At 34.8% G+C, this 19,862-nt stretch overlaps 1 protein-coding gene across 1 annotated transcript; it reads left to right on the forward strand.

Moving 5' to 3' along the window:
- The first annotated feature begins 17,378 nt into the window (after nt 1-17,378).
- Nucleotides 17,379-19,566, forward strand: LOC145133967 (plasma protein). The gene is made up of 7 exons (XM_079068909.1): nt 17,379-17,646; nt 17,850-17,951; nt 18,038-18,152; nt 18,441-18,556; nt 18,677-18,868; nt 18,948-19,090; nt 19,225-19,566. Exons 1-7 carry the CDS (start codon nt 17,522-17,524, stop codon nt 19,404-19,406), a joined length of 975 nt encoding a protein of 324 aa, XP_078925035.1. The 5' UTR covers nt 17,379-17,521; the 3' UTR covers nt 19,407-19,566.
- Nucleotides 19,567-19,862: the final 296 nt, after the last annotated feature.

Consider the following 19,862-nt stretch of genomic DNA (forward strand, 5'->3'; position numbering starts at 1 on the left):
CCAGTGGGGGAGTACTTACGGTGTACAACGAGGGTAACCGATGTGGGTCGGCGTTTTGTTCAACCGCCAGAGCGAGACAGAGTTTTCAGCAAGGCTGCAGCGGGTATGTGTTTTATGTGATGGACACACGAGAGGCCGCTGGGAGGCCAAGTTCGATGGATGACGTTCCGATAGTGCGAGAGTCCCTGGATGTTTTTCCCGAGGAGTTGTCGGGTGTGCCTCCCGAGAGGCAAGTAGAGTTTCGCATCGAGTTGGTTCCGGGGGCAGCGCCTATCGCCAAGGCGCCTTATCGCCTTGCGCCGCCAGAGACGCAGTAGTTATCCTCGCAGCTTCAGGAGCTACTAGGGAAGGTTGTTGTGATACTATGGGGAGCCGTAGTACTCACTAGTCGGAGAGAGGTTGTTGTAATACTATGGGGAGCCGTAGTACTCACTAGTCAGAGAGAGGTTGTTGTGATACTATGGGGAGCCGTAGTACTCACTAGTCAGAGAGAGGTTGTTGTGATACTATGGGGAGCCGTAGTACTCACTAGTCAGAGAGAGGTTGTTGTGATACTATGGGGAGCCGTAGTACTCACTAGTCAGAGAGAGGTTGTTGTGGGGAGCCGTAGTACTCACTAGTCAGAGAGAGGTTGTTGTGATACTATGGGGAGCCGTAGTACTCACTAGTCAGAGAGAGGTTGTTGTGATACTATGGGGGAGCCGTAGTACTCACTAGTCAGAGAGAGGTTGTTGTGATACTATGGGGAGCCGTAGTACTCACTAGTCAGAGAGAGGTTGTTGTGATACTATGGGGAGCCGTAGTACTCACTAGTCAGTAGGAGGTTGTGGTGATGTTATGGGGAGCCGTAATACGCACTAATTAGCGAGAGGTTGTTATGAGGAAGCCTTCTTGATCTGAGCGTGACACAGGAGGGTTTTAGGCTTGAAAAGCCCTACGCATGAGTTTTGGGAGCCTGGTGGTCGGACCAGGGGTGAAACCGGGGTCTCCTCAATGATTGGGAATCATTACATTCTGAGTAAGTGTGGACATCCAATCCGAAGGGATTGGATAAGTAAAGTACGCATGGATTGCGGGTCCCCAAGCTATGAGTTGAATGAGTCATTGGAACGAGCGATTCCAACTACCGGCGGACCAAACTCTTGAGTTGAGTTGAGTCCTGGTGATGTGTTGTACAGACCGGACCGAAGGGTCCAATGATATAGACCGGACCGAAGGGTCCAACGATGAGTATCAGATGATAGAGGTCGGGGTTGAGTCGATCTCTAGTTGGGTACGAGGTTGCATTTCAGTACCGCCTACCACCCACAGACAGACGGGCAGAGCGGGCGGACGATTCGGACACTCGAGGACATGCTTCGGGCATGTGTATTGGACTTCGGAGGAAGTTGGGACTCGTATTTACCCTTGGTTGAGTTTTCCTATAACAACAGCCATCATTTGAGCATCAGTATGCCACCCTTTGAGCTGTTGTATGGGAGGAGGTGCCGGACTCCCATTTGTTGGGGTGAGGTCGGGCAGCGTGTGATGGGTAGTACAGAGATAGTACTTCAGACGACTGAGCAGATTCAGCGGGTCAGACAGAGGTTGTTGAACCACTCAGAGTCGCCAGAAGAGTTATGCGGATAGGCGACGATCCGAGCTTGAGTTCCAGGTTGGTGATTTAGTACTCCTGAAGGTATCTCCTTGGAAGGGGGTGATCCGATTCAGGAAGAGGGGTAAGTTGGGACCTCGGTATATTGGTCCTTTCAGGGTGACTGCCAGGGTGGGCAGGGTAGCGTATCGTTTGGAGCTACCTACGGAGTTGAGCCAGATTCACGATACCTTCCACGTGTCTCAGTTGAGGAAGTGTATCGCTGATGAGTCGGCAGTGGTTCCGTTAGAGGACATTCAGGTGGATGCGAGCCTGAATTATGTTGAGAGACCGGTTGCGATTGTGGATCGAAGGATCAAGACTTTGAGAAACAAGGAGGTGTCATTGGTTCAAGTCCAGTGGCAACATCGGAAGGGTTCTGAAATGACCTGGGAGCCGGAGTTAGAGATGCGCGAGCAGTATCCAGAGTTATTTGTTGAGTGAGACTTCGAGGGCGAAGTCTAGTTCTAGTGGGGGAGAATTGTAACATCCCGAAATTCAGGTACAACTATTTAGCCCTTCTTTTATTCAAAGTGTCAAGTTAAGCCCTTAAGAGGAATTGGTAGCAAATGAGTACGCTGGGCGTACTCAAGAGTACGCTGCGCGTACTCATGCGCTTATTTTGGACGCGGACTCGCCTGAGTACGCTGGGCGTACTCAGGGTTACGCTGGGCGTAATGTGTCCAGGTGCAAACCCTAATTTCTGACTTGTGCCCTATATATTGGATGCTAAGGCTCATTTCTCAGCCTCCATAGCAGTGAGTAAAACCCTAAGAGAGAACTTTTCATCGTTCTTAGTGAGTGTGTGTGATTTTGGAGCTAAAAGTGCCTTGGTGTGCTAGTGAAGAAGAAGGAGAGGAGTTTGTGGAGACTAGAGCTTGAAGTGCAAGTTTGGATCTGAGATCTACAGAGGAAGGAGCTGCATTTGGAGGTATAAAGTTCAAAACTTTCCTCTTAATTTGGTTTGTTGCTTCATGGACCATTTTAGGGTTAAAAGTCCCAAAGGTGGAGACTTTATGAGTATAATGAGCTCCATGGACCTAGATCTGTCCCATTTCAGTGGTATTTGTGTTATAGATCCATAAAGTTCCCATCTTGGTCGTGGATATGAGATCATGCTTGAGTATTGGGCTTTCTAGTGTTAGGAAATGGTATATTTTGGGTGTTAGTGACTTGTTCAGCCATGCAAAGGCTTAAAGTCATCGACTTTATGGATTAAGAGGCTTAGAAATGGTCAGATCTAAAAGTTGGACGTGAGTCTTAACTGATTAAGACCTCAAGAGCTAAGGGACTGAAACTGAGAGTTACGCGGGGCGTAATCTCAGTACGCGCAGCGTAAGGGGTCGCGCACCCCGTTTCTGTGAGGACGCCGGGTACGCCCAGCGTACGTGTTTGGTACGCGCAGCGTAACCTGGAGGGTTGACTTTTGTTGACTTTTAGGGTTTGGTCAACTTTAGGGCCTTTGAGCCATGGGAGGGGTAAAATGGTCTTTTACCCTTCTGAGAGTACTAAGAGGAGGAATAGTCTAGCCTTGAGAGATGTACTGATTTAGAGTGTATATTTCATATGATTAGGCGGGGGCTAGACCAGATTTTACAGAGTTCGAGCTTTACCGAGTTACCCGAGGTGAGTCTTCTCACTATACTTTACCTTGAGTAGGTAACCAGAGTTATGTGACAGAGTATCTTGTATGTTATGTATGTTATATGTTGCACTGCTATATTTCTATGTGATTTATGTTGTGCATGTTCTGAGTTCACAGAGTTAGGACCGGAAGGTCTACAGAGTTAGGACCAGAGGGTCCACAGAGTTAGGACCAGAGGGTCCACAGAGTTAGGGCAATAGGGCCCACAGAGTTATAGCCTCGAGTGGCTAATATGTGTTAGAGTGGTATTTTGGGGAACTCACTAAGCTTCGTGCTTACAGTGTTATGTGATATGTGTTGCAGGTTTTTCTCAGGATCACAGGACGGCACCGGCTCGATTGTACACACCAGAGAAAGAGTTATGTTTTGAGGATCCTGGAGTATTATTTAATTGAATATGGAGTTATGTTTGTAACTTAAAGAGCAAATGAGATTTTAATAGAAGGTGACATGAGAATTTATATGAGTTTAAATGAAAATTTTAGTTTGAAAAATCACGGTGTTACACTGAACCTCGCATAATCATCACCATCCTCAACTGAAAGTACCACATGACGAGATGATAAGAAATTTAAAAGGGGATTCTTTCTCATTGGTCTCCTTAGAGCTTCCAGATCCAACATTGGTTCGGGTACAGGTCTTGTGCTTTTAGTAGTACGAACCCAATACTACCTTCCACACCTACCTGTACCTTCCCCAAAGCTACACCCGATTCCTCTAATTTACCCAAAACAATAACATGACCCACAGAATACAACAAACTCAAATTATAGGCTATCCTAAGATTTCTCAATCGTCCTCAGACCATAACTCACATCAATCATAGTAGGTTGCCATATACATGCAAGTTATACACTAATAGAATCACATAGACTGTCAAACAAAACTTATACCCTCAACCATGATCAGTCAAAAAACAAGAATAAGGCTGACTTCCTCATTCTAGGGCTATGCAACCCTAAGCATGTACAATTTTGAAAGCATACACTTAACAAATAATCAATTTCCCTATATAGCATAGCATGGCTAAAAAATTGGAAACACTTACTTGAGCTCGACCGATTACATGCATTGTATTCTCCCCCTTTTACTTACAAAACCGTTTTCAAGAAAATTTTTATCCTTTGATTGATTTTGAAAAAGGGTTTACCATTTCCTCAGTTTGAGTCCTGACACACTTGAGAGTGTGTCCGAATCCCTCAAACCAAGGCTCTGATACCAACTTGTAACAACCCAAATTTTACAGAAAAAAAATCATTTATTTATTCAAAAATACCAATAAAAATGTTTCTAAAATCTCATTACATAACCATAGTGTTTCCAAAAATCAGAGTATCAAAAACTAAATGCGGAAATACTGGAGTGCATGCCACGCCATCAAGCAGGGCCCTTGCCCTTAGGATTAGAAGTACCTGAAACAACCAACAAACTGTAAGCATACGCATAGTGAGATTCCCAAAACACACAAAACATATAATCACATAATGTCATACACACATATATACAAGTTTGCCATGGACTCCCTCCATGGTCTTCATTTGGAATGCCATGGACTACCCCCATGGTCTTGTATCCCCGAGCCATGTGCTCCCCCCATGGTCTTACCAATGCCATGGGCTCCTCTCATGGTCTTCACATAAATCCATACATAGATAACAAACCATTGCTTATCACATACTAACCAACTCATATCAATTAATGGGTCGGCCTTGGTGCCTTTAACCCATGAGTGTAGTGAGAAGACTCACCTCAGTCAGCTAAACACGAAAGTTGCTCGCCTAACAGTCCGAAATCATACACTGAACCATAATACAATTATCCCTAAATTAGGATTATAACACAATCTAATCAAAGAGTCCAAACATCTAAAACCAAGTCCTTCCAAAATGGCCCATAAGTCTTCCCTTTGCTAATGGGCCTAAAGTCCATGATAAAAGCTATTAATGGGCCATATGGTCCAATAAGGCCCAACCAATACAACTACGACCCAACTCAGAGTATCAGCCCACACCCTAAATGGGACCAGACCCAAAACTGATTAAATCCCACTAAGCCTATAAGCCCACAGAAAGCCTAAAAAGCAACTAGAGTGCGTACGCCCTGCGTACCACTCCAGTACGCCCAACGTATTGACTCATAAGTTGTACGCTATACACGTTGCTAAGTACGACATACAAATATGTTATGCACTAATCGACCATTAAGTGCTTAATACTTGAGATTTCAACGTCCAACTTCAGATCTGAGTCTATTATGATGTCCTAGGGCATAAAGTTGGCAACTTTATGCCCTTGCATGCCATGAATGACCCCAATACATCATCCTTCCAATTAAGACCTCATTTAAGACCTCAAACTTATGCATGGAGTCTAAACCACCTTCTAGATGCCACCTTTATGCATCTAATAAGCCCAATGAGCTTAGATCTATCCATTCTAGTCTCTGGAATGACAAGATTATGACTTTATACCTTCAAAAGTCCCTCAAGATGATCTTGATGCAGGATCTAGAAGCTCAATGACACCCAAAGCTTGATCACCACCTTCTCCTTCTTGAATGCTCTCTAAAATGGCCACCAACACACTTTCTAAGCTCAAGAATCACACTCACAAGGAAATCTGAGGTCAAGGGACGGTATGAGGCTATAGAGGCTGGTTAAGGTTTAGTCCCACTGACTTAAGGATGCTTAAATAAGTGTCAAGTCTGAAATTAGGGTTTTTGGCCATCTGCCACATACGCCCCACGTACCAACTCGTACGCCCCGCGTACGTGGTGCACCTTCGCGATCATTCTTCCTTAGTACGCTAAGCGTACGAAAAGAGACTATTTCGCAAAATAAATTCATTTCAAGGGTATAAAAGGGTAATTACCTGATTTGGAGTGTCACATTAACACAAACAATTTCTTTCATGCCCATCTAACTTTTGTTGAGCCTCAACATCTTTTGAACTTATAATTTTTGTATTTTGTTTTTCAGTATTGCTACCACAACTCGGAGGAGGCTGGTCCACTATAACTCCGTTCTTTCTAATCTTCTTGATTTTGATGCTATATAGTTTTAATTAATTGTAGATAAATTCTAGAATCATATATGCAAGAGTTACAATTATCACCTAAACACTAATGGCTTATGTGTGTTTATGGTAAAAAAGACAATTTTATTCATCTGAATATGACGCTATGATAAATGGAACCCATCTCGATATTTCTGGAACTACTGTTGATGTACAAACTTGTATATAATAGCAATGTAGTTGATTTTTTAACAGTAAATAACAACATATTGTCCATGATAACGTTCTATTTTCACAACCCACCAAACATTAAAAAAAACTGATCCGTACGCTCTTCCTAGTTTTAAATTAAAAAAACAAAAAACAAAAATATAGAATCTACCCACTATTTTTGTTAATGTAGCCTGCGTTTTGGTAATTTTGTGATCAGCCTAAATTCGAATTAATTACTGCTGATGTACAAACTTGTATATAATAGCAATGTAGTTGATTTTTTAACAGTAAATAACAACGTATTGTCCATGATAACGTTCTATTTTCACAACCCACCAAACATTAAAAAAGACTAATCCGTATGCTCTTCCTAGTTTTAAATTAAAAAAACAAAAAACAAAAATATAGAATCTACCCACTATTTTTGTTAATGTAGCTTGCGTTTTGGTAATTTTGTGATCAGCCTAAATTCGAATTAATTACTGCTGATGTACAAACTTGTATATAATAGCAATATAGTTGATTTTTTAACAGTAAATAACAACGTATTGTCCATGATAACGTTCTATTTTCACAACCCACCAAACATTAAAAAAAACTGATCCGTACGCTCTTCCTAGTTTTAAATTAAAAAAACAAAAAACAAAAATATAGAATCTACCCACTATTTTTGTTAATGTAGCCTGCGTTTTGGTAATTTTGTGATCAGCCTAAATTCGAATTAATTACTGCTGATGTACAAACTTGTATATAATAGCAATGTAGTTGATCTTTTAACAGTAAATAACAACGTATTGTCCATGATAACGTTCTATTTTCACAACCCACCAAACATTAAAAAAGACTGATCCGTACGCTCTTCCTAGTTTTAAATTAAAAAAACAAAAAACAAAAATAAAGAATCTACCCACTATTTTTGTTAATGTAGCCTGCGTTTTGGTAATTTTGTGATCAGCCTAAATTCGAATTAATTACTGCTGATGTACAAACTTGTATATAATAGCAATATAGTTGATTTTTTAACAGTAAATAACAACGTATTGTCCATGATAACGTTCTATTTTCACAACCCACCAAACATTAAAAAAAACTGATCCGTACGCTCTTCCTAGTTTTAAATTAAAAAAACAAAAAACAAAAATATAGAATCTACCCACTATTTTTGTTAATGTAGCCTGCGTTTTGGTAATTTTGTGATCAGCCTAAATTCGAATTAATTACTGCTGATGTACAAACTTGTATATAATAGCAATGTAGTTGATCTTTTAACAGTAAATAACAACGTATTGTCCATGATAACGTTCTATTTTCACAACCCACCAAACATTAAAAAAAACTGATCCGTACGCTCTTCCTAGTTTTAAATTAAAAAAACAAAAAACAAAAATATAGAATCTACCCACTATTTTTGTTAATGTAGCCTGCGTTTTGGTAATTTTGTGATCAGCCTAAATTCGAATTAATTACTGCTGATGTACAAACTTGTATATAATAGCAATGTAGTTGATCTTTTAACAGTAAATAACAACGTATTGTCCATGATAACGTTCTATTTTCACAACCCACCAAACATTAAAAAAAAACTGATCCGTCCGCTCTTCCTAGTTTTAAATTAAAAAAACAAAAAACAAAAATATAGAATCTACCCACTATTTTTGTTAATGTAGCCTGCGTTTTGGTAATTTTGTGATCAGCCTAAATTCGAATTAATTACTGCTGATGTACAAACTTGTATATAATAGCAATATAGTTGATTTTTTAACAGTAAATAACAACGTATTGTCCATGATAACGTTCTATTTTCACAACCCACCAAACATTAAAAAAAACTGATCCGTACGCTCTTCCTAGTTTTAAATTAAAAAAACAAAAAACAAAAATATAGAATCTACCCACTATTTTTGTTAATGTAGCCTGCGTTTTGGTAATTTTGTGATCAGCCTAAATTCGAATTAATTACTGCTGATGTACAAACTTGTATATAATAGCAATGTAGTTGATCTTTTAACAGTAAATAACAACGTATTGTCCATGATAACGTTCTATTTTCACAACCCACCAAACATTAAAAAAAACTGATCCGTACGCTCTTCCTAGTTTTAAATTAAAAAAACAAAAAACAAAAATATAGAATCTACCCACTATTTTTGTTAATGTAGCCTGCGTTTTGGTAATTTTGTGATCAGCCTAAATTCGAATTAATTACTGCTGATGTACAAACTTGTATATAATAGCAATGTAGTTGATCTTTTAACAGTAAATAACAACGTATTGTCCATGATAACGTTCTATTTTCACAACCCACCAAACATTAAAAAAAAACTGATCCGTCCGCTCTTCCTAGTTTTAAATTAAAAAAACAAAAAACAAAAATATAGAATCTACCCACTATTTTTGTTAATGTAGCCTGCGTTTTGGTAATTTTGTGATCAGCCTAAATTCGAATTAATTACTGCTGATGTACAAACTTGTATATAATAGCAATATAGTTGATTTTTTAACAGTAAATAACAACGTATTGTCCATGATAACGTTCTATTTTCACAACCCACCAAACATTAAAAAAAACTGATCCGTACGCTCTTCCTAGTTTTAAATTAAAAAAACAAAAAACAAAAATATAGAATCTACCCACTATTTTTGTTAATGTAGCCTGCGTTTTGGTAATTTTGTGATCAGCCTAAATTCGAATTAATTACTGCTGATGTACAAACTTGTATATAATAGCAATGTAGTTGATCTTTTAACAGTAAATAACAACGTATTGTCCATGATAACGTTCTATTTTCACAACCCACCAAACATTAAAAAAAACTGATCCGTACGCTCTTCCTAGTTTTAAATTAAAAAAACAAAAAACAAAAATATAGAATCTACCCACTATTTTTGTTAATGTAGCCTGCGTTTTGGTAATTTTGTGATCAGCCTAAATTCGAATTAATTACTGCTGATGTACAAACTTGTATATAATAGCAATATAGTTGATTTTTTAACAGTAAATAACAACGTATTGTCCATGATAACGTTCTATTTTCACAACCCACCAAACATTAAAAAAAACTGATCCGTACGCTCTTCCTAGTTTTAAATTAAAAAAACAAAAAACAAAAATATAGAATCTACCCACTATTTTTGTTAATGTAGCCTGCGTTTTGGTAATTTTGTGATCAGCCTAAATTCGAATTAATTACTGCTGATGTACAAACTTGTATATAATAGCAATGTAGTTGATCTTTTAACAGTAAATAACAACGTATTGTCCATGATAACGTTCTATTTTCACAACCCACCAAACATTAAAAAAGACTGATCCGTACGCTCTTCCTAGTTTTAAATTAAAAAAACAAAAAACAAAAATAAAGAATCTACCCACTATTTTTGTTAATGTAGCCTGCGTTTTGGTAATTTTGTGATCAGCCTAAATTCGAATTAATTACTGCTGATGTACAAACTTGTATATAATAGCAATATAGTTGATTTTTTAACAGTAAATAACAACGTATTGTCCATGATAACGTTCTATTTTCACAACCCACCAAACATTAAAAAAAACTGATCCGTACGCTCTTCCTAGTTTTAAATTAAAAAAACAAAAAACAAAAATATAGAATCTACCCACTATTTTTGTTAATGTAGCCTGCGTTTTGGTAATTTTGTGATCAGCCTAAATTCGAATTAATTACTGCTGATGTACAAACTTGTATATAATAGCAATGTAGTTGATCTTTTAACAGTAAATAACAACGTATTGTCCATGATAACGTTCTATTTTCACAACCCACCAAACATTAAAAAAAACTGATCCGTACGCTCTTCCTAGTTTTAAATTAAAAAAACAAAAAACAAAAATATAGAATCTACCCACTATTTTTGTTAATGTAGCCTGCGTTTTGGTAATTTTGTGATCAGCCTAAATTCGAATTAATTACTGCTGATGTACAAACTTGTATATAATAGCAATGTAGTTGATCTTTTAACAGTAAATAACAACGTATTGTCCATGATAACGTTCTATTTTCACAACCCACCAAACATTAAAAAAAACTGATCCGTACGCTCTTCCTAGTTTTAAATTAAAAAAACAAAAAACAAAAATATAGAATCTACCCACTATTTTTGTTAATGTAGCCTGCGTTTTGGTAATTTTGTGATCAGCCTAAATTCGAATTAATTACTGCTGATGTACAAACTTGTATATAATAGCAATGTAGTTGATCTTTTAACAGTAAATAACAACGTATTGTCCATGATAACGTTCTATTTTCACAACCCACCAAACATTAAAAAAGACTGATCCGTACGCTCTTCCTAGTTTTAAATTAAAAAAACAAAAAACAAAAACATAGAATCTACCCACTATTTTTGTTAATGTAGCTTGCGTTTTGGTAATTTTGTGATCAGCCTAAATTCGAATTAATTACTGCTGATGTACAAACTTGTATATAATAGCAATATAGTTGATTTTTTAACAGTAAATAACAACGTATTGTCCATGATAACGTTCTATTTTCACAACCCACCAAACATTAAAAAAAACTGATCCGTACGCTCTTCCTAGTTTTAAATTAAAAAAACAAAAAACAAAAATATAGAATCTACCCACTATTTTTGTTAAAGTAGCCTGCGTTTTGGTAATTTTGTGATCAGCCTAAATTCGAATTAATTACTGCTGATGTACAAACTTGTATATAATAGCAATATAGTTGATTTTTTAACAGTAAATAACAACGTATTGTCCATGATAACGTTCTATTTTCACAACCCACCAAACATTAAAAAAAACTGATCCGTACGCTCTTCCTAGTTTTAAATTAAAAAAACAAAAAACAAAAATATAGAATCTACCCACTATTTTTGTTAATGTAGCCTGCGTTTTGGTAATTTTGTGATCAGCCTAAATTCGAATTAATTACTGCTGATGTACAAACTTGTATATAATAGCAATGTAGTTGATCTTTTAACAGTAAATAACAACGTATTGTCCATGATAACGTTCTATTTTCACAACCCACCAAACATTAAAAAAAACTGATCCGTACGCTCTTCCTAGTTTTAAATTAAAAAAACAAAAAACAAAAATAAAGAATCTACCCACTATTTTTGTTAATGTAGCCTGCGTTTTGGTAATTTTGTGATCAGCCTAAATTCGAATTAATTACTGCTGATGTACAAACTTGTATATAATAGCAATATAGTTGATTTTTTAACAGTAAATAACAACGTATTGTCCATGATAACGTTCTATTTTCACAACCCACCAAACATTAAAAAAAACTGATCCGTACGCTCTTCCTAGTTTTAAATTAAAAAAACAAAAAACAAAAATAAAGAATCTACCCACTATTTTTGTTAATGTAGCCTGCGTTTTGGTAATTTTGTGATCAGCCTAAATTCGAATTAATTACTGCTGATGTACAAACTTGTATATAATAGCAATGTAGTTGATCTTTTAACAGTAAATAACAACGTATTGTCCATGATAACGTTCTATTTTCACAACCCACCAAACATTAAAAAAGACTGATCCGTGCGCTCTTCCTAGTTTTAAATTAAAAAAACAAAAAACAAAAATATAGAATCTACCCACTATTTTTGTTAATGTAGCCTGCGTTTTGGTAATTTTGTGATCAGCCTAAATTCGAATTAATTACTGCTGATGTACAAACTTGTATATAATAGCAATGTAGTTGATCTTTTAACAGTAAATAACAACGTATTGTCCATGATAACGTTCTATTTTCACAACCCACCAAACATTAAAAAAAACTGATCCGTACGCTCTTCCTAGTTTTAAATTAAAAAAACAAAAAACAAAAATATAGAATCTACCCACTATTTTTGTTAATGTAGCCTGCGTTTTGGTAATTTTGTGATCAGCCTAAATTCGAATTAATTACTGCTGATGTACAAACTTGTATATAATAGCAATGTAGTTGATCTTTTAACAGTAAATAACAACGTATTGTCCATGATAACGTTCTATTTTCACAACCCACCAAACATTAAAAAAGACTGATCCGTACGCTCTTCCTAGTTTTAAATTAAAAAAACAAAAAACAAAAACATAGAATCTACCCACTATTTTTGTTAATGTAGCTTGCGTTTTGGTAATTTTGTGATCAGCCTAAATTCGAATTAATTACTGCTGATGTACAAACTTGTATATAATAGCAATATAGTTGATTTTTTAACAGTAAATAACAACGTATTGTCCATGATAACGTTCTATTTTCACAACCCACCAAACATTAAAAAAAACTGATCCGTACGCTCTTCCTAGTTTTAAATTAAAAAAACAAAAAACAAAAATATAGAATCTACCCACTATTTTTGTTAAAGTAGCCTGCGTTTTGGTAATTTTGTGATCAGCCTAAATTCGAATTAATTACTGCTGATGTACAAACTTGTATATAATAGCAATATAGTTGATTTTTTAACAGTAAATAACAACGTATTGTCCATGATAACGTTCTATTTTCACAACCCACCAAACATTAAAAAAAACTGATCCGTACGCTCTTCCTAGTTTTAAATTAAAAAAACAAAAAACAAAAATATAGAATCTACCCACTATTTTTGTTAATGTAGCCTGCGTTTTGGTAATTTTGTGATCAGCCTAAATTCGAATTAATTACTGCTGATGTACAAACTTGTATATAATAGCAATGTAGTTGATCTTTTAACAGTAAATAACAACGTATTGTCCATGATAACGTTCTATTTTCACAACCCACCAAACATTAAAAAAAACTGATCCGTACGCTCTTCCTAGTTTTAAATTAAAAAAACAAAAAACAAAAATAAAGAATCTACCCACTATTTTTGTTAATGTAGCCTGCGTTTTGGTAATTTTGTGATCAGCCTAAATTCGAATTAATTACTGCTGATGTACAAACTTGTATATAATAGCAATATAGTTGATTTTTTAACAGTAAATAACAACGTATTGTCCATGATAACGTTCTATTTTCACAACCCACCAAACATTAAAAAAAACTGATCCGTACGCTCTTCCTAGTTTTAAATTAAAAAAACAAAAAACAAAAATAAAGAATCTACCCACTATTTTTGTTAATGTAGCCTGCGTTTTGGTAATTTTGTCATCAGCCTAAATTCGAATTAATTACTGCTGATGTACAAACTTGTATATAATAGCAATGTAGTTGATCTTTTAACAGTAAATAACAACGTATTGTCCATGATAACGTTCTATTTTCACAACCCACCAAACATTAAAAAAGACTGATCCGTGCGCTCTTCCTAGTTTTAAATTAAAAAAACAAAAAACAAAAATATAGAATCTACCCACTATTTTTGTTAATGTAGCCTGCGTTTTGGTAATTTTGTGATCAGCCTAAATTCGAATTAATTACTGCTGATGTACAAACTTGTATATAATAGCAATGTAGTTGATTTTTTAACAGTAAATAACAACGTATTGTCCATGATAACGTTCTATTTTCACAACCCACCAAACATTAAAAAAGACTGATCCGTACGCTCTTCCTAGTTTTAAATTAAAAAAACAAAAAACAAAAATATAGAATCTACCCACTATTTTTGTTAATGTAGCCTGCGTTTTGCTAATTTTGTGATCAGCCTAAATTCGAATTAATTACTGCTGATGTACAAACTTGTATATAATAGCAATATAGTTAATTTTTTAACAGTAAATAACAACGTATTGTCCATGATAACGTTCTATTTTCACAACCCACCAAACATTAAAAAAAACTGATTCGTACGCTCTTCCTAGTTTTAAATTAAAAAAACAACAAACAAAAATAAAGAATCTACCCACTATTTTTGTTAATGTAGCCTGCGTTTTGGTAATTTTGTGATCAGCCTAAATTCGAATTAATTACTGCTGATGTACAAACTTGTATATAATAGCAATATAGTTGATTTTTTAACAGTAAATAACAACGTATTGTCCATGATAACGTTCTATTTTCACAACCCACCAAACATTAAAAAAAACTGATCCGTACGCTCTTCCTAGTTTTAAATTAAAAAAACAACATACAAAAATAAAGAATCTACCCACTATTTTTGTTAATGTAGCCTGCGTTTTGGTAATTTTGTGATCAGCCTAAATTCGAATTAATTACTGCTGATGTACAAACTTGTATATAATAGCAATATAGTTGATTTTTTAACAGTAAATAACAACGTATTGTCCATGATAACGTTCTATTTTCACAACCCACCAAACATTAAAAAAAACTGATCCGTACGCTCTTCCTAGTTTTAAATTAAAAAAACAAAAAACAAAAATATAGAATCTAACCACTATTTTTGTTAATGTAGCCTGCGTTTTGGTAATTTTGTGATCAGCCTAAATTCGAATTAATTACTGCTGATGTACAAACTTGTATATAATAGCAATGTAGTTGATCTTTTAACAGTAAATAACAACGTATTGTCCATGATAACGTTCTATTTTCACAACCCACCAAACATTAAAAAAGACTGATCCGTACGCTCTTCCTAGTTTTAAATTAAAAAAACAAAAAACAAAAATATAGAATCTACCCACTATTTTTGTTAATGTAGCTTGCGTTTTGGTAATTTTGTGATCAGCCTAAATTCGAATTAATTACTGCTGATGTACAAACTTGTATATAATAGCAATATAGTTGATTTTTTAACAGTAAATAACAACGTATTGTCCATGATAACGTTCTATTTTCACAACCCACCAAACATTAAAAAAAACTGATCCGTACGCTCTTCCTAGTTTTAAATTAAAAAAACAAAAAACAAAAATATAGAATCTACCCACTATTTTTGTTAATGTAGCCTGCGTTTTGATAATTTTGTGATCAGCCTAAATTCGAATTAATTACTGCTGATGTACAAACTTGTATATAATAGCAATATAGTTGATTTTTTAACAGTAAATAACAACGTATTGTCCATGATAACGTTCTATTTTCACAACCCACCAAACATTAAAAAAAACTGATCCGTACGCTCTTCCTAGTTTTAAATTAAAAAAACAAAAAACAAAAATATAGAATCTACCCACTATTTTTGTTAATGTAGCCTGCGTTTTGGTAATTTTGTGATCAGTCTAAATTCGAATTAATTACTGTTGATGTACAAACTTGTATATAATAGCAATATAGTTGATTTTTTAACAGTAAATAACAACGTATTGTCCATGATAACGTTCTATTTTCACAACCCACCAAACATTAAAAAAAACTGATCCGTACGCTCTTCCTAGTTTTAAATTAAAAAAACAAAAAACAAAAATATAGAATCTACCCACTATTTTTGTTAATGTAGCCTGCGTTTTGGTAATTTTGTGATCAGCCTAAATTCGAATTAATTACTGCTGATGTACAAACTTGTATATAATAGCAATGTAGTTGATCTTTTAACAGTAAATAACAACGTATTGTCCATGATAACGTTCTATTTTCACAACCCACCAAACATTAAAAAAGACTGATCCGTGCGCTCTTCCTAGTTTTAAATTAAAAAAACAAAAAACAAAAATATAGAATCTACCCACTATTTTTGTTAATGTAGCCTGCGTTTTGGTAATTTTGTGATCAGCCTAAATTCGAATTAATTACTGTTGATGTACAAACTTGTATATAATAGCAATATAGTTGATTTTTTAACAGTAAATAACAACGTATTGTCCATGATAACGTTCTATTTTCACAACCCACCAAACATTAAAAAAAACTGATCCGTACGCTCTTCCTAGTTTTAAATTAAAAAAACAAAAAACAAAAATATAGAATCTACCCACTATTTTTGTTAATGTAGCCTGCGTTTTGGTAATTTTGTGATCAGCCTAAATTCGAATTAATTACTGCTGATGTACAAACTTGTATATAATAGCAATGTAGTTGATCTTTTAACAGTAAATAACAACGTATTGTCCATGATAACGTTCTATTTTCACAACCCACCAAACATTAAAAAAGACTGATCCGTGCGCTCTTCCTAGTTTTAAATTAAAAAAACAAAAAACAAAAATATAGAATCTACCCACTATTTTTGTTAATGTAGCCTGCGTTTTGGTAATTTTGTGATCAGCCTAAATTCGAATTAATTACTGCTGATGTACAAACTTGTATATAATAGCAATGTAGTTGATTTTTTAACAGTAAATAACAACGTATTGTCCATGATAACGTTCTATTTTCACAACCCACCAAACATTAAAAAAAACTGATCCGTCCGCTCTTCCTAGTTTTAAATTAAAAAAAACAAAAAACAAAAATATAGAATCTACCCACTATTTTTGTTAATGTAGCCTGCGTTTTGGTAATTTTGTGATCAGCCTAAATTCGAATTAATTACTGCTGATGTACAAACTTGTATATAATAGCAATGTAGTTGATATTTTAATAGTAAATAACAACGTATTGTCCATGATAACGTTCTATTTTCACAACCCACCAAACATTAAAAAAAAACTGATCCGTCCGCTCTTCCTAGTTTTAAATTAAAAAAACAAAAAACAAAAATATAGAATCTACCCACTATTTTTGTTAATGTAGCCTGCGTTTTGGTAATTTTGTGATCAGCCTAAATTCGAATTAATTACTGCTGATGTACAAACTTGTATATAATAGCAATGTAGTTGATATTTTAATAGTAAATAACAACGTATTGTCCATGATAACGTTCTATTTTCACAACCCACCAAACATTAAAAAAAAACTGATCCGTCCGCTCTTCCTAGTTTTAAATTAAAAAATAGAATCTACCCACTATTTTTGTTAATGTAGCATGCGTTTTGGTAATTTTGTGTTCAGCCTAAATTCGAATTAATTAGAGGGCCGGATGATTGTGCACCAAGTTCCTTCACACGGTTCACGACCATCCAAGAAATTCCCCATTCGACGTTTGATTTCCGAGTAAATTGGTTTATCTTTCTTAAAGTTTCCTTTGCTTTACTCATATTCACACCCTCCCTAGTCGCTACTCATCAATCTTCCTTGCTAAATTTCTGCGAGAGAGCGACACAGGGTATCATAGTGATCAGTGATGTGGGTGGAGATCATATTCGGTCTGGTGATCTATCGCTTGGTACGCCGTTTCTTCTACGATGAGGAAGAGCACATTGATTTTGGTTCCAGCGGTTCCAATGCACTCTTCGCCGTCGCCGATAGGTATCATCTATAATCACTATCATCCACCCTTTTCCCCCATCGCTTACCTTTCAATTTCATCATCTTATAAGATAAGAGCGTGGATACCTAAATCACGAAAAGTACCCACGCTTTACCTAATTCAACTATATGACTATACCTAACAATTCAGCTCCATTATTTCCCATATGGATTTTACTTATGTATACAAACTGCACTTGTAGGCTTCAAGCTCTGTATGGTGGCAAGGCTTATGTTGGGCTTCGTATTCCAGACCCTGATACTGCTTCTCGACAGAATATTGATTTGGTTCTCGTCACCAAAGGGTAAGTTTCATCTCTCCTCTCAGCTCATGTATTGCAGTTGTTTGCTCCCTAAAAGAATGTTAGATGTAAATACGATCTTATTTCAGGGAGGCGGTGGTTGTTTCTGTGATAAATGCATCTGGAATTGTATCTGTTGATGGGGATGGAACTTGGGTTTGCACCGGTGGTTCCAAGCACAAAACAGAGCGCCTTCCGGATCCGGTAATTTTTTTCTTCTATTAGATATAGATTGTTTTTAAGCTGCTGCATCAACTAATGATGATGTCATCCCAAGTTTATGGTTGCAGTTTACTCTACTTACTAATTTAGTGTTGAATTGAGTCTATAATTTTTCTTAATGTTATCAATGCCTCTATTATTTGAAGTATTTCTCAAAATGAGACTGTTGGGCTACCGGTACGCTTATTATATCAATGTTCCTAAAATGAATTTACCTTTTTAAGAAGCTCATTTCTTACTTCAGCATTATTATTTATTTATTTGTAATAGATTGTGGAGGCCAAAAGACAAGTTGCAGTTCTTGAGTCTTATCTTGAACAAAGGGGAATCAGTCTCCCAGATGGATATTTGTCATTCAAGATCGTGTGCCCTAACCCAGACTTTCGGTACAAACTAAAACATTATGTTCTAACTTCTAACTTCAATTTCATTTTATAATTGTAAATGTTTGATATATTTTATTTAAATAACTAATGTTCAAGTTCAACAATTATTTCTTCTTCCAGCACCATTCATTTAGATTACTTTCCACCTGAAGTTGTGACACATGAACAATGGTCAGAATTAAAACCAGACAAAAAGAGTATATCTGGCTGGATTAAGGGTGCTTTACCTTTACGTAGTGATAAAAAAGAAATGCAGGAATCTTTCCAACAGAATCTTGGTTTTATTCTCAGCACTGCTCCAATGTGGGATAGGTATTATATTCAAATGTTTCCAAGATCTTTTAATCTTTGTTGTTTATATTTTAAGTATTTATTTCGTTTTTTTGTGCAGGTTGGAGCTAAAAAACAACAAGCATCTGTTAGGAGAATTTCTGGAATTCAAAGGGAAGCAAGATGACATTGTGCTGTTAAGAAATATAAAGAGATCAAAAGTTAGCAGAATGATCATCCAGAAAACAAGCATGTTTGGTTTAGGTACTTACCTGTTTCTTTCTCTATCTCAAATATGAAATATCAATGTACTTTCATTGATTTTTGTTTTTTTGAATTTATTATTATAACACTGTCATCTACCATTTTTCAAAGTATAATGCTGTAACAAAATGCAGCTCATTCAAAGCTTCAAGTTCTATATGCACCACGAGATTACAGGAGTGAAGGGAATTCTAGTTCAGAGCTGAATGAGGTAACAGTGAGATCAAGTACAGAGGTTTTGTTTCAGCAACAAGACAATGCTAAACTTCAAAAAATCAAACTCTCCTCCATCATGTCCATGTCTCTAAGCCCTTAAACAACTTTTCTGTTGTGGTTAATGTTGATTTTTAAAGTTGCTTTGTTTACTTTGAAAGTATGAGTCTAAGATGTTGATACTTGGAGGGGTTTATATGTAAATTACTCTTTGTTTTTGGACTGAGACCGATGTCAATGAAATATGAATATCTTTTATTGCATTCGGCGTAACACTCTAATTTTTTCATGATTAACAACTATGAAACGTGATTGTGAACATATCTATTGCCAACAAAACACCAATTAACAACTAATAACTAAACTAAATGATTATATAGAAGCTAGCTTACAATAGATGTTATTTTGGTCAAATCAACTTTATGATATTTCAATATATTCTATTTAAAAGTTAATAACTTGTAAACATAAGGTACGAGAAAAATCATCAATAAATTATTCCATCTATCGACGCCTAAATTCTTGGTCATGTGGAATATACATCACATACAAACATGTT

The sequence above is a fragment of the Lactuca virosa genome, chromosome 8 (genome assembly GCF_052849685.1).
Source record: "Lactuca virosa cultivar CGN04683 chromosome 8, Lactuca_virosa_CGN04683_v6, whole genome shotgun sequence".
Lineage (NCBI taxonomy): Eukaryota > Viridiplantae > Streptophyta > Magnoliopsida > Asterales > Asteraceae > Lactuca > Lactuca virosa.